Source organism: Orcinus orca, chromosome 11 (genome assembly GCF_937001465.1).
Source record: "Orcinus orca chromosome 11, mOrcOrc1.1, whole genome shotgun sequence".
In the NCBI taxonomy this organism is placed as follows: domain Eukaryota; kingdom Metazoa; phylum Chordata; class Mammalia; order Artiodactyla; family Delphinidae; genus Orcinus; species Orcinus orca.
The window spans coordinates 81,473,581-81,496,459 of NC_064569.1; the positions used below are offsets into that span (position 1 = coordinate 81,473,581).

Below are 22,879 nucleotides of genomic sequence, written 5' to 3' on the forward strand. Positions count from 1 at the left end.
GATGGTGTAGGTATATGCAGTATGACTATGTCAGGAGGCAGAAGGGTCAATCAGGAGAAATGTGAACAAGAAATTTTAGTAACAAAAATGCAATGTCCTAAATGAGGGTTCTAGGGAGCAAGGGAGGATTTCATCATCAGAGTCATTATCATAGCTATCACTATGTGCCAGGTACAGTTGCATTTCATGTTTACTGATCTAATCCTCACTAGGAGATAAATATTATTATCATTATCCCCATTTTACAGATGAGGAAACTGAGGTAGTAAGTAGCTGAATAATTGCCCTTCAATTATACAGCCATTTAGTATTGGGGCCAGAATTTGAACCTAAATAGCCTAGACCCAAAGTTGGTACTTTTAATACCATCTTCCACAATAGAAACTATTACTACTACCATTTGCTGAGTGTCTAAAAACTTTACATACATTGTCTCCTTTAACTCTTACAAATGATCCTACAAGATTGGTATTAACATCTCCACTTCATGGATGAGGAAACTAAAATACAAAAAAGTTAAATTACATGCCCAAGCAGATTCAGTATCTTTTGGAACCTGTATCCATCAGAATCAAAAACCCATTTATGCTCTTTCCACTGTACCACACTGCCTGCCATGTGTTTCTTTATTGCCAAAGAAGAAAAACATGGAGCTAGTGATCTGAAAGCAGAATTTCTATAGATTTTTCCCAAAAGAACATCAACTGAGTTGAAATAGGAAGTAACTGCTTAGATAGCTGTTCTAAGGGTACAAACCCAAACAAATCTTATCGTTCCAGAAAGTAACTCAGCCTTGCTCTGGATGATAAAACAATGCAGATAAGTAAGTTGAGAGTAGAGAGAAGATTTGAAAACTTAAAAAGAGGAGTGATGGGGGAAAAAAAGCACAGAAAAGTCTTCTTACTACTTTACTTTTCCAAAACAAGTATCAGAAGAGGGCATCTGAAGGCCAAATGCAAAGGAAAAGCTACTCCTTGAAGACAGTCAACAAAAAGTTAAGATCTGACAGATGGGGAATCTAGCTGGAGGTATTGTTTTTTCCAGCATTTTGGGTGAGCCATTCCTGTTCTTAGTTTAAATGTGTTATCATAGTCTGTTTCCTTACAGACTGACAACATAGAGGCTTGCACTCCCTGATTTTATTATCTGGCCAAGTTTTATAAACCTGATTTAAAAATCAATCTTATCACCTTAAACCATGAAAATATGATATAGAAATATGCCTCCTGACCAAACCAAATTTCCCATTGGTTGAAAAGAGATTCAATCTCATTTTTTAAGATATACTCCCTCTTTGAGGAAAAGAAAAGTAAATTATGAAACAATACCTCAAAGACCTCTCTACCTTTGCAAAGGCCTTAGCCTAGGAAATTATAAGTGCAAAATTGAAATTTTTCTATTAACTCCAGTTATCACTGTTCAGATCTCAAGAAAAAGTTATTTCAATCATTCAAGTCTTACTCAGGAGAAAATGTTCATAGAGTTTATCTGTAATATCAAACACACACTTGGCTTGTCACGTCAGTGAAGACCACAACTGTGCTACCTTTACAAAAAGGCATGGTTGTATACTCATGTCCATACTCACTAGTGGTCTAAAAAAATCCAATTTGAAATAAATAGGCTGTGATAAAGCACCAGTTAATAATTGCTAGTATGTCTACATTAAATATTCTTAAACTGTTTTGAATTCCTTCTTTTTTACCAGATGAGTGTTCTCTGAAAAATTAGGATACTTCCAGACAATGGGTGGCAGTATGAAACTGGCTAACAAAAGTTATTTACCAAAGATCTTACTTCAAAGTCAAACTAATGGAAACTATCTAACACTAGTTGGATTTGAGTTCTGGTGAATGGCAAGGGAATATACTTATGAGATAAGGCTCCTCTGGTTTTTGCTCTAATGTTAAAATACAGAAGAAAAGAGGAAGAGAAGGTGGACGAAAAGGAAAGAGGAAGGAAAGGCAGGAGGGAAACGAATATACAGAGAAATATAAATTGAAAACACACATAACATCAGAAGAAAGGAAATAAACCTGTTGACAAAAGACAGGAAGGATGTGGCAATTATAAAAATCAGGGCAGAGTCCACTTTATTTTCAAAATTATGTCACCCTAAGTTGACCACTAATTCTAAGGCAGTATAAAATGGTGATCCAGGTTGAAGTGCTAACACGTACTTATTAGCAACAATAAATCACTCTATCTCTCTTAACTTATCTTACTGTAAAATTAGAATATTACCTTCCCTATAACCTTAGAATGCAGCTTGTAAACCAAAAGAGATAACATATAGGAAAATGCCTTATAAGCTTTAAACATTAAAACATAAGGTAGAATTACTTTTAAAGAAAGTTGTATTAGAAACCAAAGACAGCATTCAGAAATCAGAATGAAACCCTGACAGTTATGCATAATTTTAACATTATAACATAGTGTATTACTGGTTAAAAGCTTGGGCTTTGGATCAGAAAAACCTGAATTCAAATACTGGCTGCATTTTTTAGAAGCTGTGATATCATGGGCAAGTTACTTAATCTCTCTAAGGTACTTTCCCCATATATAAGGTAGGAACAGTAATTAACACCTACCTCATCAGGCTGTGGTAGAGCTTAGAAAGATAATGTAGATGAAGTACTCTGCACAATGCCTGGCATATAGTAAACACTCCATAAGTGATAGGATTTACCACTTAGAATACCAATGTGCTATTGTGGAGGGCTCTGGAATTACAGAGATCTGAATACAAGTCTCAGTTTAAGTCACTCAGTAATGTGTGAACTTAGAAGAGTTACTTAGCTTTACTGAGCCTGATTTCCCATCTATAAAATGGAAGTGATAAAAATCACTTCAGAGGATTGCGAGAACTAAGTAACTAACATATCACAGGTAAAAGTGCTTAGCACAGTGCCTGGTTATCATAGGTCTCAATAAATGTTCATTACCATTTTCATTCCTGCCCTCTATTGCTTAAATACATAAAGGCTTATGATTAATTAGCATATTTCTGTCCCATTCGTGGGGAAAAAAGAAATAAAGCTAAAATCAGAATTTACCTGTGAAAACAAAATTCCGACATCAGAAACTTTTAGAAGAAATGACATTGAATGAGAGAACTATGTCAGCACTAAAAGCGTATATACATAGTAACAAACAAAAAATACTGAAAGCATGGTATTAAAAACCTCAAGAAATTTCAACTTGTTTCCAATAGAAACCACAACATAAAGCAAGAGAAGTGAAAAAGGAATTCTGAAGTCCAATCACCTCAAAAAAACCTTTTTTATATTTAAATTTATTCAACATCACAAAAAATAACTTTCTATTTAAAACACACCATTACAGTTATATGCCATATAAAGTATTCAGCTTTCAAATGTAAATAAATTCTAGGGTTTTTCTTTCTTATTTTTATGTCATTTAAAAAATATTGTTTGAAGAAACTAACATTCCCTTGCTTAATCTTGGTTTGTTTTTCCATCTTATTATTTCAGGTTTGCTTTGGGGCATTCAGACAGTTTTAAGAATAACCACCAGATGGCTCATTCCACAAATGATCTTTTAACTTGGTTTTCTGAGAAACAGTTAGCATTCTCATAAATTTCCTTTTAGCATGATATGCCAATAAAGATAGCCATATCTGTCATTTCTTATAGATTTGAATTAATGAGTGTATTCTCATAAAAATATTCTGTATTTTGTAACCTGTAAACAGACATTTTATTGCAATAAATATTAATGACAGTGTTCCAATTAATAAAACATTTTTCTTGATTAGTTCTTTATACAACTACCTTTTGATGTAAGAAAAAAATATACATTTTTCTTCCCTTTGCTGTTCACAGCTGGCAAGTGTTACTTTTTATTCTTTAATCTGAATTTCAGTCAAAGGTCTGCAAAGTCTGTATCCATTTGAACAATATGCTAATTGTACTTCATTAGATGTGCTTACCCTGGAGTAACCTACTTCCATTGATATTGGATAACTGCCAACCTGCAGCTTAATGCCATATTTGTAATTCAGTTGTTGGACTACATGCTGGTTTTCAAATATGGTTTTACAAAATGGGAACAGTAGGGGGCATTCAGAGCCCAAGATGTTTGTTATACTGTACTAGAGGACTGTATTTTACTTTCTGGAATCTGTGGTCTTATTTATTTAGAATACCGAGAATGGCATTACTTTTTAAATATATGCATTATATGTAACATGGATACTATGTACTTGTAAATATTTTGACTTTATCTATCAGTAACGTCCTGCTGCTTTTTTTTTTCTCAACTTACTCTGGGCGGGTGTGTGTGTGTGTGTGTGTGTATGTGTGTGTGTATATATATATATATATGTATGTGTAAATATAGATATAATCTCTACACATACAGGAAATTTTTAATTTAATGTGTGACTAGCAACTGTATACATTGTATTTTGCATTTTAATTCACAAAACTGTACTTAATGTGAAAGTGCTATGTAAATGGTAAAGCATTATGCAAATGATAGTTGTCACAATTTTAGCATTTAAAATTTTATTAAGAAAAACTAATTCACATTACAAATGTGAATTCTGTTATATCTTTAAATATTCAATGAATATAAAATGGATGCTTACGTAAAGCAGGCAAAAATACTACAACTACTTCCTTTATGTGGGATTTTCTTGTTAACAAATATCTTTACAAATGTCCAGCTTAGTGCCAATGTACCATATTTGTACCATTTGTACCATATACAAACGCCAAAGAAGTTTTCAACTTTCTCCTTTAGGAAATTCAGCAGTAGAAAGGTCTTTGGCAGGGTAAAGATAGAAATAATCAATTTTTCAATGTGTCTTTGGCTCCGCAAAACTCTCGAAAAATCATAGCATGAGCAAATATTTGTCAAGTGCACCTGTTCGTTGACTCTGGAATGCGATGGTCCATGATGAATAAGAATCTTCACAATTTCCACATCTCCTTTCCAGGCAGCCAGGTGAATAGGAAAATAACCTTTGTTGTCTGCTACATTTGTTGATGCCTCATATTGAAGCAGTTTGAGAACTATGTCCCTAAGAAGTAGAAAAACCAAAAGAATACAACAGAAAAGAAAATATGCTGAACAATGCAGCATTTATTAAACAGATAATTATAAAAGTATACTAGATACTGGCTGGCAATTTATAGTAATCATTCAAGGTACCGAGACATACAATTGGGTTTAAGAGTTTGCCTCTTCAGCATTTGGCTATTTTACTTACCTGGAACAAGCCACCACCATACACACACAGAGCACTGACTAACCATAAAACTACCTAATAGAATTCATTTCAGCAAAATTTATCTAATTTTATTAACTGAACGAATTTAGTCAAATAACTTAAAAGAATACCTCCTCTCATCTTTTTCAAAAAGGGAGTATTTCCAGATAACCTGTATCTGAGATTTAGTCTGAAGGAAGAGTTGAGGTGCAAGTAAACTCCCTGTTTACAAAAAAGAAGTTATACTACCAAGAGACATTTAGGGAGTTTACACGTCATCCCTACAGAGAACTGGAATAAGGGATTGAAGATACATATAAAAGAGAAAGCAGCACAGTAGGAAAGAGACCCTGCAGTATAAGCCCAAGGTTGAAAAAAAAATTTAATAACTTTTAGCCATGGCACAGGACATACTTTGAATGTGTGTTATTTATACTTGTGCACTCTTTCACCTTCCTCCTCCAAGGCTAAGAAATGATTTTAAGAGGGAAATTCATTTATGAGACAAATACTATCACTGACGCAGTTTCTAATGATAAGATTTCAGAGAAAATAAAAATAAACCTCATTTTAACATTTCTTTTCTAAAATCAGTATTATTTTATAAGCTTTGAATTTAAATGACTTGAATTTAAAGTCCCAGCTATGCAAACTACCTAATGATATGACCCCTAGAGTATTATTTAGTCTCATTTTTCTTTTTCTTTCCTGTAGAAAATAATATAAATAATAATAATAGTGCCTGTTGCTCAAGACTGGTAAGAACAGTAAACGAGAACATAAAAGAGAAGCCACTCAATAAACAGTAAAACACTATACAAATATTAGTTCTTGCCCCAAATAAAAATAAAATCCTTTAAAAGTAAAAATGCTTCCTTCAAATCACCTTTGTCAAAAACAGTCTGAAAATCAGAAGAAAACCTGAAGTTTGTCCAGTTTCTATGCTTCTTCTCACCTCTCTGCCACGTAAAAGTTGTTATATAGGGTCATCCATTCTGAGATAAATAACTTACAAAGTGGTAAAAAGAATTCAATACTTATGAATAACAAAAGCAGCTGAGAACCAGAAGATCTGGTTTGAAGTCCCAACTTTCCACTAGTACTTACTAACTTGGCTACCTTGGACAATTCAAATAACCTCTGTCTCTCTTTCAGATATTGTTAAAATAGAATTTAGAGATTACATATTGTTGCCAGTCTCAAAGAGTTTTGGTGTGAATCAAATGAGAAAGGAAAATGACTACAAAACTGTACACAATCAAAAACTATTCTTAAAGCAGTTTACTGCAAGATTGAACAATTCTAGTGATTTTTTTTAACTGAAATATATCAGCATTTAAATAAAAGTTAAAATAATACCAAAGGAAGCACAGTTAAATACCTGGATGTAACAAGTAGGATTTATCCTACAAAAAAACCAGCCTTCTCCAAATTCATATAGCAAGAAAGACAATTACGTGAAGGGTTTTAATTTCATCCCTCAAAGCCTAAGCAAAAAAAAAAAAAAAAAAAGTCTGAAATTTCTAAAAGCATTTCCTTTCTGGGAGTAAAGAAAAGTTTGATGGGATCATCAATACTATTTTCTTTTACTCTCACTCAAACCATTCAGAATTTCATTTGTTATTTGGCTCAATTTTTGTTGACATTTTCTAATAATGTATGTGATATGCATTCATTCTTTATCTATCAGGAAGATGTATGACATAGTGAAAAAACTGAATAATACTGATCATTTGTATTGTATAGTATTACTATCATCTAAATCAGAAAAGAAAAACCTTCATGTTTATGAAATTATCTTTGGTGAACACCAATCTCCTAAATAAATACTATTATTTTTATTTCAGTTTTTTGAAGTTTATTCATTTTATTAAATAAATATCTTATTAAATTTATTTTTAAATTTAAATTTATTTTTAAATTTTTATTTAAGTTGAGACTGTCATCTTGTTCAGAGATACCAGCTAATAAACTGGTTGAGGTCAGATTTCTAACGTGAAAACATATCTGTGAAATATAAAGTTATATCTTTGCTCAAATAAGTGCCTGTTAGTCTTGCTGAATCTTAAGCAAAATATTAATCAATATAGTGTCATTAATTTCTTATGATTGTATATCCCTTGTATATGACAAGCAATATGTATTAAACAGGCCTTTTTCATCCAGGCTCATCAAGAGCAAATTAAATTTCAGGTACTTTCTTTAATGTCTAAACAAGAAGAGTAGTTAATACAGGATCCCACCAAATCAAGGTTTTTTTTGTTTTGTTTTTGAGATATAATTGACATATAACAGGACTTTAGTTTCAAGTATACAACATAATGATCTGATATATGTATATACTGCAAACTGATCACCATAATAAGCCTAGTTAACACCTATTTTTAAATTTTTATTTAAGTTGCATCTTATATCTTCCAGAGGTATCCAGAAATGAATATTTTGACCATACTTGGTTACCTGGCATGAAATATTAAGTTATATTAATGAACACTGTCTACAGAATAGCAAGCAAAGAAGTAATCCCTATATCTTAAAGTGGCATTCTTTCTTAACAGCGTTTGATAAATAAGAAATGTTCCAAAACACTAAAATAAATGTAGTTGATGAGATCACAGGAAAAATAATTCCATTTCCCAGGAAAAAAACAAAAATATCAAATTAAATTTAATAATAATCCAACTTAAATCACTGCAACATTTTGTAGCTTGAGGCTAATATATGTAAGTTCAGGTAAAAACAGGAATTCTAAAAGTATTGACTTTTGCTACTATGTTTAAGTTGTTTCATTTTCTGACAGACATAAATAATACTTCTGATTAATATGAAATGTCTTTTAAGAAGTTCAGTATATGTTCTGAGCAAAATTAAATTAATTGGGAAGATTCAACACTCAAATTTCTTTACCTCAACAGCAAGTTTTCCCTATAATTAACCAAAGACATTTATTTTGTTCCATCCTCCTGTATTTGTTGGTAATGCAAAGAATTTTGAAATAAATGCAAATCATCTTCATATGGATGTAGTATTAACAAACTAATGAAATTCTCAAATTCATGAAGGCCCTCTTGATTTCACACTTTCTTGAAGACTTTACTTCTTCTTAATGAAAATAAAGTTGAAAATGTGTTCAACATGGTCAAAAGCCTTTAGGACAATACACTCCATTTTCTAACTGGAGCTCCTTTATATACTGAATTCACTCTCACAGATTTCCAGATAGAGTGAATAAAGCCAAAGTTTAACTAGTTAATAGCCTTATCCAAGAAAGAAGCAATCAACCAAAGATATTTGTAGGCGACTCAAAGGGCAATTTCATGGACTAGATTAAACAAATTTTTAGAGGAAGTACCCTTCTTTCATTAGAAAGCCTACTCTGAGCAAATCAAAAGTGCAGCAGATAGCTTACTATGTGGATTCGAAATACAATTTGAGATACAATTTGGATTATAGATAATGGAGTCTAGGATTCAAGCATTAAATATTTAAAGAATGAGAAGTGAGAATAGAAAATATTTTAACCCTGCACATAACAAATAACATACATATTTCAAAGATACAATAACAATTTAGTACTGACATTTTCTAAAACAGTAGCCAAGAATTACAATGTACCCAACATAGTTTAATGAGATGGAACTTTAAAAAAAAAAAGGAGCAAGTTGCTAAGAAAAGAAGGAGAATTGAAATGAAACATGAATATACAGGTTTAGTAAAACCTTACAGGGAGTGATAAGATTATTAGTTAAAAAGACAGGGGGAAAGGAAAGAAGAAAGAAAAGAAGGACAGAGGAAGAGAGGGAAATAAGAAAGGCATGAAGAAGGAAGAAAAGGGAAGGAGTGAGGGAAGGAGGGAGGAAACCTGGCTAATTGCTATTCAGAAGAGAATTAAGTGAATCAAATTTGCAGTAGAAATACATGAGCGAGACAATGAATCCTCCGTATTTTGAAAAAGAGAAAAATCTCTAGCCTATCTATTGAAATAATTTATTTATAATCATCACTAGTTAAATTTGTTCTACTGACCATGTTTTTTATATCATTTGAAGGTAAAAATTTTCTAATCTGTAATTACAAATGACTCAGAAATCACCAGAGTACATTACATTTTCACTTTTCTATTGTGTCCTGATGTGGCTAAGTGGAGATGAATTGTTCATTATAAAATAATGTATTTCAGGTATAAAATGCTGCTCCACTTGTGGATTAACTACCATTGATAAATAATAACTCCCAATAAAACATACAAAATAAAGAGGATACAGGCTTAATATGTAGTATGAAGGCCATAGTTTTTTTTTTTTAATTTCTGCACTGGGTCTTAGTTGTGGCACATGGGACCTTCGTTGCGGCATGTGGGATCTTCAGTTGCAGCATGTGAGATCTTTTAGTTGTGCCACACAGGATCTTTAGTTGAGGCATGCTAGATCTTAGTTGCAGCATGTGGGATCTAGTTCCCTGACCAGGGATCGAACCCGGGCCCCCTGCATTGGGAGTGCGGAGTCTTAGCCACTGGACCACCAGGGGAGTCACAAGGCCATAGATTATATATTGGAGGGAAGGGGAAAGCGTGTGCCCAAAGCAAAAGAATAAACTATAGGACTCTGTAATATTTCTTCCAGCTCTATAATTCCATGAACTTCAGCCTAGAAATCGTAATGCTTATGAAAACAACCTAGAGCTGATGGATATAAAGCAGCAGGAATAAAGATAGAAATGATGTGTTTCTATGCTGACACAGAAGAATGTCTATGACATAAAAAAATGTCTTTTGCTTGGGAAGAATACAACACAATAGTTTATTACCTATGCTAAGTGAGAATAGCAAAGACAAAGAAAAGAAAAACCATTCTCCTCTGGCTCTGAGGTATATTCTATGACACTTTTTTATCCGTCAAATATCTTTTCTTATGCCAATATTTAAACCACTATTCCATGAGAACACACTACTTGTTGATAACAGGAACAAGAAATACATAATGTGACAGAGAAAAACCAACAAGAATTTAGAAAACTGATGTGCATACAGCCACAGAGGGGATATAATGTGAAGTACTGGTAAAAGCATACACTTGGAACCAGGAACACTTAGACTCTAGAAACAGCCCCACCTTAATAACTAAGTGGCCACTAAGTCACTTATCCAGAATGGTCTTGTTTCTCCATTTATAAAATGAAAGAAGTGAGGAGGGCAGGGTAGAATAAATGATCTCTAATTTTAAAAGTCCTTGGTAACTTAAATCATTTAAAATCAAGAAATCTTATACTCTAGATGAAAATCCAAATTTCAGAATTGTAACATCATAGTACATAACTGAGCCGCAAACAATAATAAAACAGTGTATCATAAAATGTTATAATTGGAAGTAACAACAAAAAATATGCAGCCACTGTATTCAGTACACTGAACTGAGGCCTAAATAGGTTAATGAAATGGCTCAAGGTCACATAACTAGCAGGGAGGGAGAGATGGGATTAGAATTTTCCTGCTTTTTTCCAATACCTACAGAATGACACTAAGCAAAATCTTTCTAGAAAGAGTTTAAAAGAAAAGATAAATGAGACCTTTATATAAAAGCAAAGCAGAGATATATAATTCTCAGAGAACATCTGCAATTAAAGAGATCTTAAAAGATATACAGTCAAAGCCTCATCTCTTTCTGATAATTTTAATGATTGCTATTCAATCACTTAAATTATTCTCACTTTGTATACTGCCAATAAAAACTAAGAATTATGCAAGAGGGCTTCCCTGGCGGCGCAGTGGTTGAGAGTTCGCCTGCCGATGCAGGGGACATGGGTTCGTGCCCCAGTCTGGGAGAATCCCACATACCGCGGAGCAGCTGGGCCCGTGAGCCATGGCCGCTGAGCCTGCGCGTCCGGAGCTTGTGCTCCGCAACGGGAGAGGCCACAACAGTGAGAGGCCCGCGTACCACAAAAAAAAAAAAAAGGATTATGCAAGAGGCCTCAGAGAAATATATCTCAATGGTTAGAACTTCACAGGATGTAATGTATAAACCAGTAACATTTACTAAAAACTTCACTGAAAATCAAGAAGCGATATGTGTATTTGGGGACAATATTATTTTGAGAAATACTTATAATGCCAAGCTGAGATAGAACAAGAAAAGTTGTATAGCTCAAATGGTCAAGCTCAAGATCTTCTGTCCATTACATTTGATAGTTTGTCTTCCCCATTGGAACTAAGAAATATGGTACCACCCTGAATCTACAACTGAGATGGCCAAAGAAGCCAGCTTGGGCTTATTTAATAGATTTCACTCCTGATGACTCAGGTACAAAGAAGAATAAATAGTAATTCCTTTAAAAGATTCAGATGTTAGGGATCTGGACACATTTTCCACTCTACAGAAGGATAGCATATAGCTGAAAAACACTCGGCAAAATAAAAAGTTCTAAGTTAGATGGTATAAGTTGATATAATAAAGAATCAGGAGTGGGTGAAAAGAAATATAATTTGGGAATTCCAATACTAAAAATCTAAGTGATGAAACATTCAGTTCATGGTATTTTATATAATTTGTATGATTCTTCAAACAGAATGATAATGTTCAATTTATGCAATAAGTTAGATTAAAACATCATAATGATAAATAATGACAAAAATGATGTTTCTTCCATGAGAGCTTTAAGGCCTTAAAATGTGATCAAGTATAACTAAGTCCCTTGTGTCTCAATTCACAGAATGAAAGAAATGTTAAGTGCGAAAATAAAAGGTAACTAGCACTTTTAAGGCAGTAATTACCACATCTAATAAAACTGAAGTGAAATGAAATGATCCAGATCTGAAAAGACTAACTTGAATCATTAAAGCAAAGGAAAAACACATAGGAGGGGAGACACATGAACAGGGTCACTTTCCTTCTGAAAAACAGGTTAAAGAAGTTTAAAACCTGAAAGACCATCCATGAAGGACAAAGACAAAGCATTTTAGCTTAGTTTGAGGATTTTGAAGTGGTTCATGTAAGTGCCTATGCCTTATAACAGCAAGACTCTATTAAAGAGTTCACTCCTAGTGAATAATCCCATATTTGGTGAAGACACCCAAAAAAGTAGGGAGGTGTCATTAAGTGAGGTATCCCATTCCCTCACCAAAGGTACACACGACTAACATGGTTCTGTCACTTCTTCCATTTTCCCTGTGTGATATTTGACTTGACTTACACTCTGCACATAATCATCTCAGCAACATTCCTACCACTTCCAACTTGTCAGGTATTGAACACCTGGTGCCTCTCCAAATTCATCTAAGCCCAGGGGACTCATGGCAACATGAGACAGGTACCATCAGACATAATTAACTAAATCACATGTAACTAAATACACAAAGATTCCAGTCCAAATAAGTGGCACTTACTTATGTCCATTTAAGGCTGCATGGTGTAAAGCAGTGTAACCCGAACTGTCTGTGCAGTTCACATTGGGGCCTCGCCAGATGCTGCAAATAAAGCACAAGCACAGAGTTAACAGTTAAGCAGAATGGTGCTTTGAAAAACAAAAAGAAGCCTGATAGTCCCACAGTCAGCAGCATGCTGCATATGAAAATTTTACTTATGTAGAAAACAACTGCCACCTTTTGTGCATTCCCCTCAGAACAATATCTTCATTTATTTGATGCAGGGAAATTATCAGGGAATATAGCTACCTTCAGAAATTAGTAAATGCAGGCCCACTGCCATGCATTAAATTTGGACCCAAAAATTCCCTATCACTTTCTGTCATTACTTAAATATTGGATGCAATTAACATTCAACTATTATATTCTTTACCAAGAATAAAGATTTATGACACCTGCCTACTCCTTTTTAACACACTCATTCTGAGATGGCAGTGGTTTATATAAATTATATTTTTGCATGCGTAAAGAATATAAACACTTCTTTCTGTTCCATTGCTACTAAGTGAATATAATACATATTTCATTCTTGAAAATATAATTAAAGATTTGGACTATCACAAACCATAAAAAGATTCTAACAGTTTTGAAGTTATTTTACTATACAATATATTCTGAAGATAACATGTAACTACATGAAAGAATCCATTTTATCCTTGATCACTACAATTACAGAAACTATGTACAGCTTTTGAAAAAATTAGGCATTGAAAGACACTTTTCCAAAAGTAGACCAAAATAAAAAACAAAACAAAAACAAACTGTTATCAAAGCCATCAAAACTAACATCTAATGACAAACTAATTCATGTATTCACAAAATATTTATTGTACACCAATTGTATGTGACATATTAAGCTAGGCACTGAGAGTACAAAATCAGAATTCACGGTCCTTCTTTACGAGAACAGAGTCTAATGGAGAAGAGAGACACATAAGCTAACAATTACAGAGTGCTAAGATAATCAAGGTACCAGAGAGCACACAAGCATCTCTGAGAAGAGAATGAATAGCTATTCCAAATGAGATCACAACTGACTTTAACTAAGTTGAGACAATGAAAATGAACAGAATGTACTTTTTCAACAGTTATTAAAAGGACAAATCAATAAGATGCAGGGATCAATTGAAGGAAGGAGAAAGTAGTAGCACTTTCTGAATCATTTGAGAATGACTCAAATTTAATGCCTAAATGACCAAAAGGAAAACGACAACATTAACTAAGATGTGAAAAGAGAAACAAATTTCCTTGGGGAAGACAGTGCAGATGGAAAGCAAACAATGACTTCAGGTTTGGAGACACTGAATTTTAATTATCTGACATACTTACATAAAAGTAAGGATCTCCAGAAGATTATAAAAATATCTAGTTAGAAGCATGGCCCTGAAGTTAGACTACCTGAGTTCAAACACCTGACTCCATTACTTGCTGGGGGTAGCCCTGCATGAAGTGTTTAACCTCTCTGAAATTCAATTCCTCATCTGAAAAATAGAGATGATAATAATAGTACTACTTTATAATGCTGTGAGAATCAAATAAATCAATACCTACAAAGCTCTTACGGCAGTAGTTGAACATAGTACTAGCATCTATTATATTTGTTAGAACATAGTTCAACAAATTGTTAGAACAAATTATTATTAAATAGAAGGTAAAACCAAGGGAGTGCCTGATATCAGACTCCTTAAGAGGGAGGCCATCAGACTCAAATACCTCAGTGGATAATTTGTATATGGGGGCAAGGTAAAACCTTTTCTCAAAGGTTGATATTAATTAAAATCTATCAATCACTGGTTAAAAAAAAAAATCAAACCTGACTTGGGTAGACAGTCCAAAGTTCAAGGCAGCTCAAAATCTGAAAACTTCCCAGCCCTCACTGAAACTGTCAGAGAACTTATATGAAAGTACATTGTGAGGAAAAAGAAAGAAAGAAAAATATGGGACAGACAATAGAACCATGGATATTAACAATACTGGAGGGTCCAGCACAGGAAAAAGGTTATATGAAGGACATTGAGAGTTGTCCAAGAGTAAATAAAACCAAGAGAGAGCATTATACAATTTAAAACAGGAAACTGTTAAAAAAAAAACAATCAAGTTACATAAGAGTTAAACAATTTATTTGGTAATTAAAAAGGTCTTGAAGAAATTAATGGCCAAATATAATTAGTCAGTTGTAAGGATTTAACATTATTTTGATCTTAACCTCATTTCAATTCAGTGGTTTTTTCTTTAATGGTAGCTTACTTCCTGAGAATAAAAAAAGTGACAGTTAAACAAGTAAAGTTATAAAATGTGCATATGTTTTACAATTTCATTAAGATTGTTAGGTTTTTACCAATCCTTTTCTTTAATCAATCCCTGAAGCATTTTCAATCTCCTATTACATTCTTAAAATTTTTATACTTTTGTTCCTCCTGCTAGCTCACCCATCTTGCTCTATTAATTTCCACCTCTGTGCCTTTAATCATGCCCTTCTACTAACCTACAATAGATTCTCTAACCAATCATACCTTACCATTCCTTCAAAGCCGTGATCAAGATTCACCTACTCCAATAACTCTTTCTCTAAGTACTGAATACAACAGCTATTTAATAAATGTGTGCTAAATTATATAAATTTAAAAATCAAATAAAGGATTATTTTTAATGAATAAATAAGCCACAGGTAAAACAGAAGTGTTAAAACAATGGAATGTACTTATTTAAAATAATCTATGAAATCATTAAAAAAAATCCAAAAGAGGCAAAAGAAAAAAAAAGCAGAAAAGAGGAACAAAGAATACGTAAGACAAATACAAAGCAAATTGTTAGATGACAGATTTAACCATATCAATAACCATATCAATAATTACATTAACTATTAATAGTCTGATCACCCCAATTAAAAAAGAAAAATCATCAAACTGGATTAAAGAAAGTAAGACCCAACTATATACTTACTAAATGAAATTCACTTTAAATATAGAGATACAAATAGAAAAAAAAGTAAAGGACAGAAAAATCATACTAACACTAACCAAAATAAGCTGAATAACTATATTAACATTGGACAAACCAGATTTCGAAGCTAAGAATATTACAAGGGATAAAGAAAATCATTTCAGAATGACAAAGATGTCGATTTATCTGAAGAATATGGGAATCCTAAATGTTTTTTGCCTCTAACAACAGAACTTCAAAATACATGAAGCAAAAAACTGATACAACCGCAAAGAGAGAGAGACCTACCCACTGACACTTGGAGATTTCAATACATCTCTCTCAATAATTGATAGGACAAGTAAACAGAAAATCATTAAGGGTATACAAGAATTAAATAACACTACCAACCAATTTGACGTAACTGACATTTATAGAACACTTACCCAATAATACCTGAATACATATTCTTTTCAAGTGAACACAAGACATTTACCAATATATCCCATATTGTGGATCATAAATCTCAATAAATCTACAAGATTCAGAAGGGAGACGTACAAGATGCCAGAGGACTAAGACTTGGAGATCACCTTCCTCCCCACAAATACATCAGAAATACATCTATGTATGGAACAACCCCTACAGAACACCTACTGAACGCTGGCAGAAAACCTCAGACTTCCCAAAAGGCAAGAAACTCGCCCACGTACCTGGGGAGGGCAAAAGAAAAAACACAGACAAAAGAATTAGGGACAGGACCTGCCCCTCTGGGAGGGAGCTGTGAAGGAGGAAAAGTTTCCACACACTAGGAAGCCCCTTCACTGGTGAAGACGGGGGTTGGGCGACATGGGGAAGCTTCAGAACCACGGAGGAGAGCGCAGCAACAGGGATGCAGAGGAAAACGGAGAGATTCCCGCACAGACGATTGGTACCGACCAGCACTCACCAGCCCGAGAGGCTTGTCTGCCCCCTCCACCCGGGGCGGACGGGAGCTGGGAGCTGAGGCTCGAGCTTCAAGCTTCGGAGGTCAGATCCCAGGGAGAGGACTGGGGTTGGCTGCGTGAACACAGCCTGAAGGGGGCTAGTGCACCACAGCTAGCCAGGAGGGTGTCTGGGGAAAATCTGGACCTGCTAAAGAGGCAAGAGAACACCGTTTCGGGGTGCGCAAGGAGAAGGGATTCAGAGCACCGCCTAAATGAGCTCCAGAAACGGGCACGAGCTGCGGCTATCGGCGTGGACACCAGAGACAGGCGTGAGAGGCTAAGGCTGCTACTGCAGCCACCAAGAACGCTGTGTGCAAGCACAGGTCACTATCCACACCTCCCCTCCCAAAAGTCTGTGCAGGCCGCCACTGCCAGGGTCCTATGATCCAGGGACAACTTCCCCAGGAGAACGCACGGCGTGCCTAAGGCTGTTGCAACATCACACCGGCCTCTGCCACTGCAGGTTCTCCGCACATTCCGTACCCCTCCCACCCCCCCCAAATGAGTGAGCCAGAGCCCCCTAATCAGCTGCTACTTTAACCCCGTCCTGTCTGAGCAATGAACAGACACCCTCAGGTGACCTACACGCAGAGGCAGGGCCAAATCCTGAACCCCAGGAGCAGTACAAAGAAGAGAAACAGAAATTTCTCCCAGCAGCCTCAGGAGCACCGGATTATATCTCCACAATCAACTTGATGTACCCTGCATCTGTAGATTACCTGAATAGACAACTAATCATCCCAAAATTGACGCAGTACACTTTGGGAGCAACTGTAGACTTGAGGTTTGCTTTCTGCATCTAATTTTTTCTGGTTTTATGTTTATTTTACTTTACTATTTAGACTTTATTATCATTAGATTTGTTTATTGATTTGGTTGTTCGCTTCCTTTTTTTTAATATATATATATTTTTTTCCTTTTTCTCTTTTTGTGAGTGTGTATGTGTATGTTTCTTTGTATGATTTTGTCTATATGGCTTTGCTTTTACCATTTGGCCTAGGGTTCTGTCTGTCCATTGTATTTTTCTTCCTTTTTTTTTCTTACTTTTTAATTTTTTAAATTTTCAATAATTTTTTTATTTTAATAACTTTATTTTATTTTTCTTTCTTTTTTTCTCATTTTTCTTCTGAGCCATATGGCTGACAGGGTCTTCGTGCTCTGGCTGGGTGTTAGAGCTCGGCCTCTGATGTGGGAGAGCCGAGTTCAGGACATTGGTCCACGAGAGACCTCCCAGCTCCATGTAATATCAAATGGTGAAAGCTCTCCCAGAGATCTCCATCTCAAGGCTAAGACCCAGCTCCACTCAACGACCAGCAAGCCACAGTGCTGGAAATCCTATGCCAAACGACTAGCAAGACAGGAACACAACCCCATCCATTAGCAGAGAGGCTGCCTAAAATCATAAGGTCATAGACACCCAAAAACACAGAACCAGATGCAGTCCTACCCACCAGAAAGACAAGATCCAGCCTCGTCCACCAGAACACAGGCACTAGTCCCTCCACCAGGAAGCCTACACAACACACTGAAGCAACCTTAGCCACTGGGGGCAACACCAAAACTTACGGGAACTAGGGACCTGCAGCCTGCGAAAAGGAGACCCAAAACACAGTAAGTGAAGCGAAATGAGACGACACAGAAACACACAACAGATGAAAGAGTAAGGTAAAAACCCACCAGAACAAACAAATGAAGAGGAAACAGGCAGTCTACCTGGAAAAGAATTCAGAATAATGATAGTAAAGATGATCCAAATTCTTGGAAAAAGAATGGAGAAAATACCAGAACGTTTAACAAGGACCTAGAAGAATTAAAGAGCAAACAAACAATGATGAACAACACAATAAATGAACTTAAAAATTCTGTAGAAGGGATCAATGGCAGAATAACTGAGGCAGAAGAACGGATAAGTGACTTCGAAGATAAAATAGTGGAAATAACTACCGCAGAGCAGAATAAAGAAAAAAGAAGGAAAAGAATGGAGGACAATCTCAGAGACCCATGGGACAACATTAAACACACCAACATTCCAATTATAGGGGTCCCAGCAGAAGAAGAGGAAAAGAAAGGGACTGAGAAAATATTTGAAGATTTTACAGTTGAACACGTCCCTAATATGGGAAACGAAAGACTCAAAAAGTCCAGGTAGCACAGAGGGTCCCATACAGGATAAAACCAAGGAGAAACATGCCAAGACACATATTAATCAGACTATCAAAAATTAAATACAAAGAAAATATATTAAAAGCATCAAGGGAAAAACAATAATTAACATACAAGGGAATCCCCGTAAGGTTAACAGGTGATCTTTCAGCAGAAACTCTGCAAGCCAGAAGGGAGAGGCAGTACATACTGAAAGTGATGAAAGGGAAAAACCTACAACCAAGATTACTCTACACAGCAAGGATCACATTCAACTTCAACAGAGAAATTAAAACCTTTACAGACAAGTAAAAGTTAAGAGAATTCAGCACCACCAAACCAGCGTTACAACAAATGTTAAAGGCACTTCTCTAGGCAGGAAACACAAGAGAAGGAAAAGACCTACAAAAATAAACCCGTAACAATTAAGAAAATGGTAATAGGAACATACATATCGATAATTATCCTAAATGTAAATAGATTAAATGCTCCAACCAAAAGAAATAGACTGGCTGAATGGATACAAAAACAAGACCCATATATATATGCTGTCTACGAGAGACCCACTTCAGCCCTAGGGACACATACAGACTGAAAGTGAGGGGATGAAAAAAGATATTCCATGCAAATGAAAATCACAAGAAAGCTGGAGTAGCAATTCTCATATCAGACAAAATACACTTTAAAATAAAGACCATTACAAGAGACAAAGAAGGACACTACATGATGATGAAGGGATCAATCCAAGAAGAAGACATAACAATTGTAAATATTTATGCACCCAAAGTAGGAGCACCTCAATACATAAGGCAAATGCTAACAGCCATAAAAGGGGAAATCAGCAGTAACACAATCACAGTAGGGGACTTTTAACACCCCACTGTCACCAATGGACAGATCATCCAAAATGAAAATAAATGAGGAAACACAAAATTTAAATGACACATTAAACAAGATGAACTTAATTGATATTTATAGGACATTCCATCCAAAAACAAGAGAATACACTTTCTTCTCAAGTGCTCATGGAACATTCTCCAGGATAGATCATATCTTGGGTCACAAATCAAGCCTTGGTAAATTTAAGAAAATTGAAATCGTATCAAGTATCTTTTCTGACCACAGTGCTATGAGACTAGATATCAATTACAGGAAAAACTCCGTAAAAAACACAAGCACATGGAAGGTACACAATACACTACTTATAACCAAGAGATCACTGAAGAAATCAAAGAGGAAATCAAAAAATACCTAGAAACAAATGACAATGAAAACAGGATGACCCAAGACCTATGGGATGCAGCAAAAGCACTTCTAAGACAGAAGTTTATAGCAATAGAATCCTCAAGAAACAAGAAACGTCTCAAATAAACAACCTAACCTTACACCTAAAGCAACTAGAGAAGAACAAAAAAAAACCCCAAAGTTAGCAAAAGGAAAGAAATCACAAAGACCACATTAGACATAAACGAAAAATAAATGAAGAAAACAATAGCAAAGATCAAAAAAACTAAAAGCTGGTTCTCTGTGACAATAAGCCATTAGCCAGACTCATCAAGAAAAAAAAGACTCAAATCAGTAGAATTAGAAATGAAAAAGGAGAAGTAACAACTGACACTGCAGAAATACAAAGGATCATGAGAGATTACTACAAGCAACTATATGCCACTAAAATGGACAACCTGGAAGAATTGGACAAATTCTTAGAAAACGACAATCTTCCAAGACTGAACCAGGAATAAACAGAAAATATAAACAGACAAATCACAAGCACAGAAATTCTGACTGTGATTAAAAATTATCCAAAAAACAAAAGCCCAGGACAAGATGGCTTCACAGGTGAATTCTATCAAACATTTACAGAAGACCTAACAACTATCCTTCTCAAACACTTCCAAAATACAGCAGAGGGAGGAACACTCCCAAACTCATTCTATGAGGCCACCATCACCCTGATACCAAAACCAGACAAAGATGGCACAAAAAGGAAAACTACAGACCAATATCACGGATGAACATAGATACAAAAATCCTCAACAAATACTAGCAAACAGAATCCAACAGCACATTAAAAGGATCATACACCATGATCAAGTAGGGTTTATCCCAGGAATGCAAGGATTCTTCAATATATGCAAATCAACCAATGAGATAAACCATATTAACAAACTGAAGGAGAAATCCATACGATCATCTCAATAGATGCGGAAAAAGCTTCCGACAAAATTCAACATCCACTTATGATAAAAACCCTCCAGAAAGCAGGCACATAGGGAACATACCTCAGCATAACAAAGGCCACACATGAGAAACACACAGCCAACATCATTCTCAATGGTGAAAAACGGAAACCATTTCCTCTAAGATCAGGAAAAAGACAAGGTTGTCCACTCTCACCACTATTATTCAACATAGTTTTGGAAGTTTTAGCCACAGCAATCAGAGAACAAAAAGAAATAAAAGGAATCCAAACTGGAAAAGAAGAAGTAAAACTGTCACTGTTTGCAGATGACATGATACTATACATAGAGAATCCTAAAGATGTTACCAGAAAACTACTAGAGCTAATCAATGAATTTGGTAAAGTAGCAGGATACAAAATTAATGCACAGACATCTTTTGCATTCCTATCCACTAATGATGAAAAATCTGAAAGAGAAATTAAGAAAACACTCCCATTTACCTTTGCAACAAAAAGAATAAAATACCTAGGAATAAACCTAACTAAGGAGACAAAAGACCTGTATGCAGAAAACTATAAGACACTGGTGAAAGAAATTAAAGATGATATCAACAGATGGAGAGATATACCATGTTCTTGGATTGGAAGAATCAACATTGTGAAAATGACTACACTACCCAAAGCAATCTACAGATTCAATGCAATCCCTATCAAACTACCAATGGCATTTTTCACAAAACTAGAACAAAAAATTGCACAATATGTATGGAAACACAAAAGACCATGAATAGCCAAAGCAATCTTGAGAAAGAAAAATGGAGCTGGAGGAATCAGGCTCCTGGACTTCAGAATATACTACAAAGCTACAGTAATCAAGACAGTATGGTACTGGCACATAAACAGAAATATAGATCAATGGAACAGGATAGAAAGCCCAGAGATAAACCCACGCACCTACGGTCACCTTATTTTTGATAAAGAAGGCAAGAATATACAATGGAGAAAAGACAGTCTCTTCAATAAGTAGTGCGGGGAAAACTGGAAAGCTACATGTAAAAGAAAGAAATTAGAACACTCCCTAACACCATACACAAAAATAAACTCAAAATGGATTAAGACCTAAATGTAAGGCCAGACACTATAAAACTCTTAGAAGAAAACATAGGCAGAACACTCTATGACATAAATCACAGCAAGATCCTTTTTGACCCATCTCCTAAAGAAATGGAAATAAAAACAAAAATAAACAAATGGGATCTAATGAAATTTAAAAGCTTTTGCAAAGCAAAGGAAACCATAAACAGGACAAAAAGAAAACCCTCAGAATGGGAGAAAATATTTGCTGACGAAGCAACTGACAAAGGATTAATCTCCAAAATATACAAGCAGCTCATGCAGCTCAATATAAACAAAACAACCCAATCCAAAAATGGGCAGAAAACCTAAATAGACATTTCACCAAAGAAGATATACAGATTGCCAACAAACACATGAAAGGATGCTCAACATCACTAATCATTAGAGAAATGGAAATCAAAACTACAATGAGGTATCACCTCACACCGGTCAGAATGGCCATCATCAAAAAATCTACAAACAATAAATGCTGGAGAGGGTGTGGAGAAAAGGGAACCCTCTGGCACTGTTGGTGGGAATGTAAATGATACAGCCACTATGGAGAACAGTATGGCGGTTCCTTAAAAAACTAAAAATAGAACTACCATAGGACCCAGCAATCTCACTACTGGGCATATACCCTGAGAAAACCATAATTCAAAAAGAGTCATGTACCACAATGTTCACTGCAGCTCTATTTACAATAGCCAGGACATGGAAGCAACCTAAGTGTCCATCGACAGATGAATGGATAAAGAAGATGTGGCATATATATACAGTGGAATATTACTCAGCCATAAAAAGAAATGAAATTGAGTTATTTGTAGTGAGGTGGATGTACCTAGAATCTGTCATACAGAGTGAAGTAAGTCAGAAAC

At 35.1% G+C, this 22,879-nt stretch overlaps 1 protein-coding gene across 14 annotated transcripts in view; it reads right to left on the reverse strand.

Moving 5' to 3' along the window:
- The window catches only part of ANKS1B (ankyrin repeat and sterile alpha motif domain containing 1B), a 1,164,750-nt gene that overhangs the window by 978,435 nt on the left and 163,436 nt on the right, over positions 1-22,879 (reverse strand). For all 14 annotated transcript variants that reach the window (XM_033427668.2, XM_033427671.2, XM_033427675.2 and 11 more), the window contains exons 2-3: positions 12,615-12,695; positions 4,891-5,047 (exon numbers count right to left, since the gene is read on the reverse strand). In XM_033427668.2, coding sequence (XP_033283559.1) covers positions 4,891-5,047; positions 12,615-12,695 — 238 coding nt within the window. The remainder of the gene's footprint in view (positions 1-4,890; positions 5,048-12,614; positions 12,696-22,879) is intronic.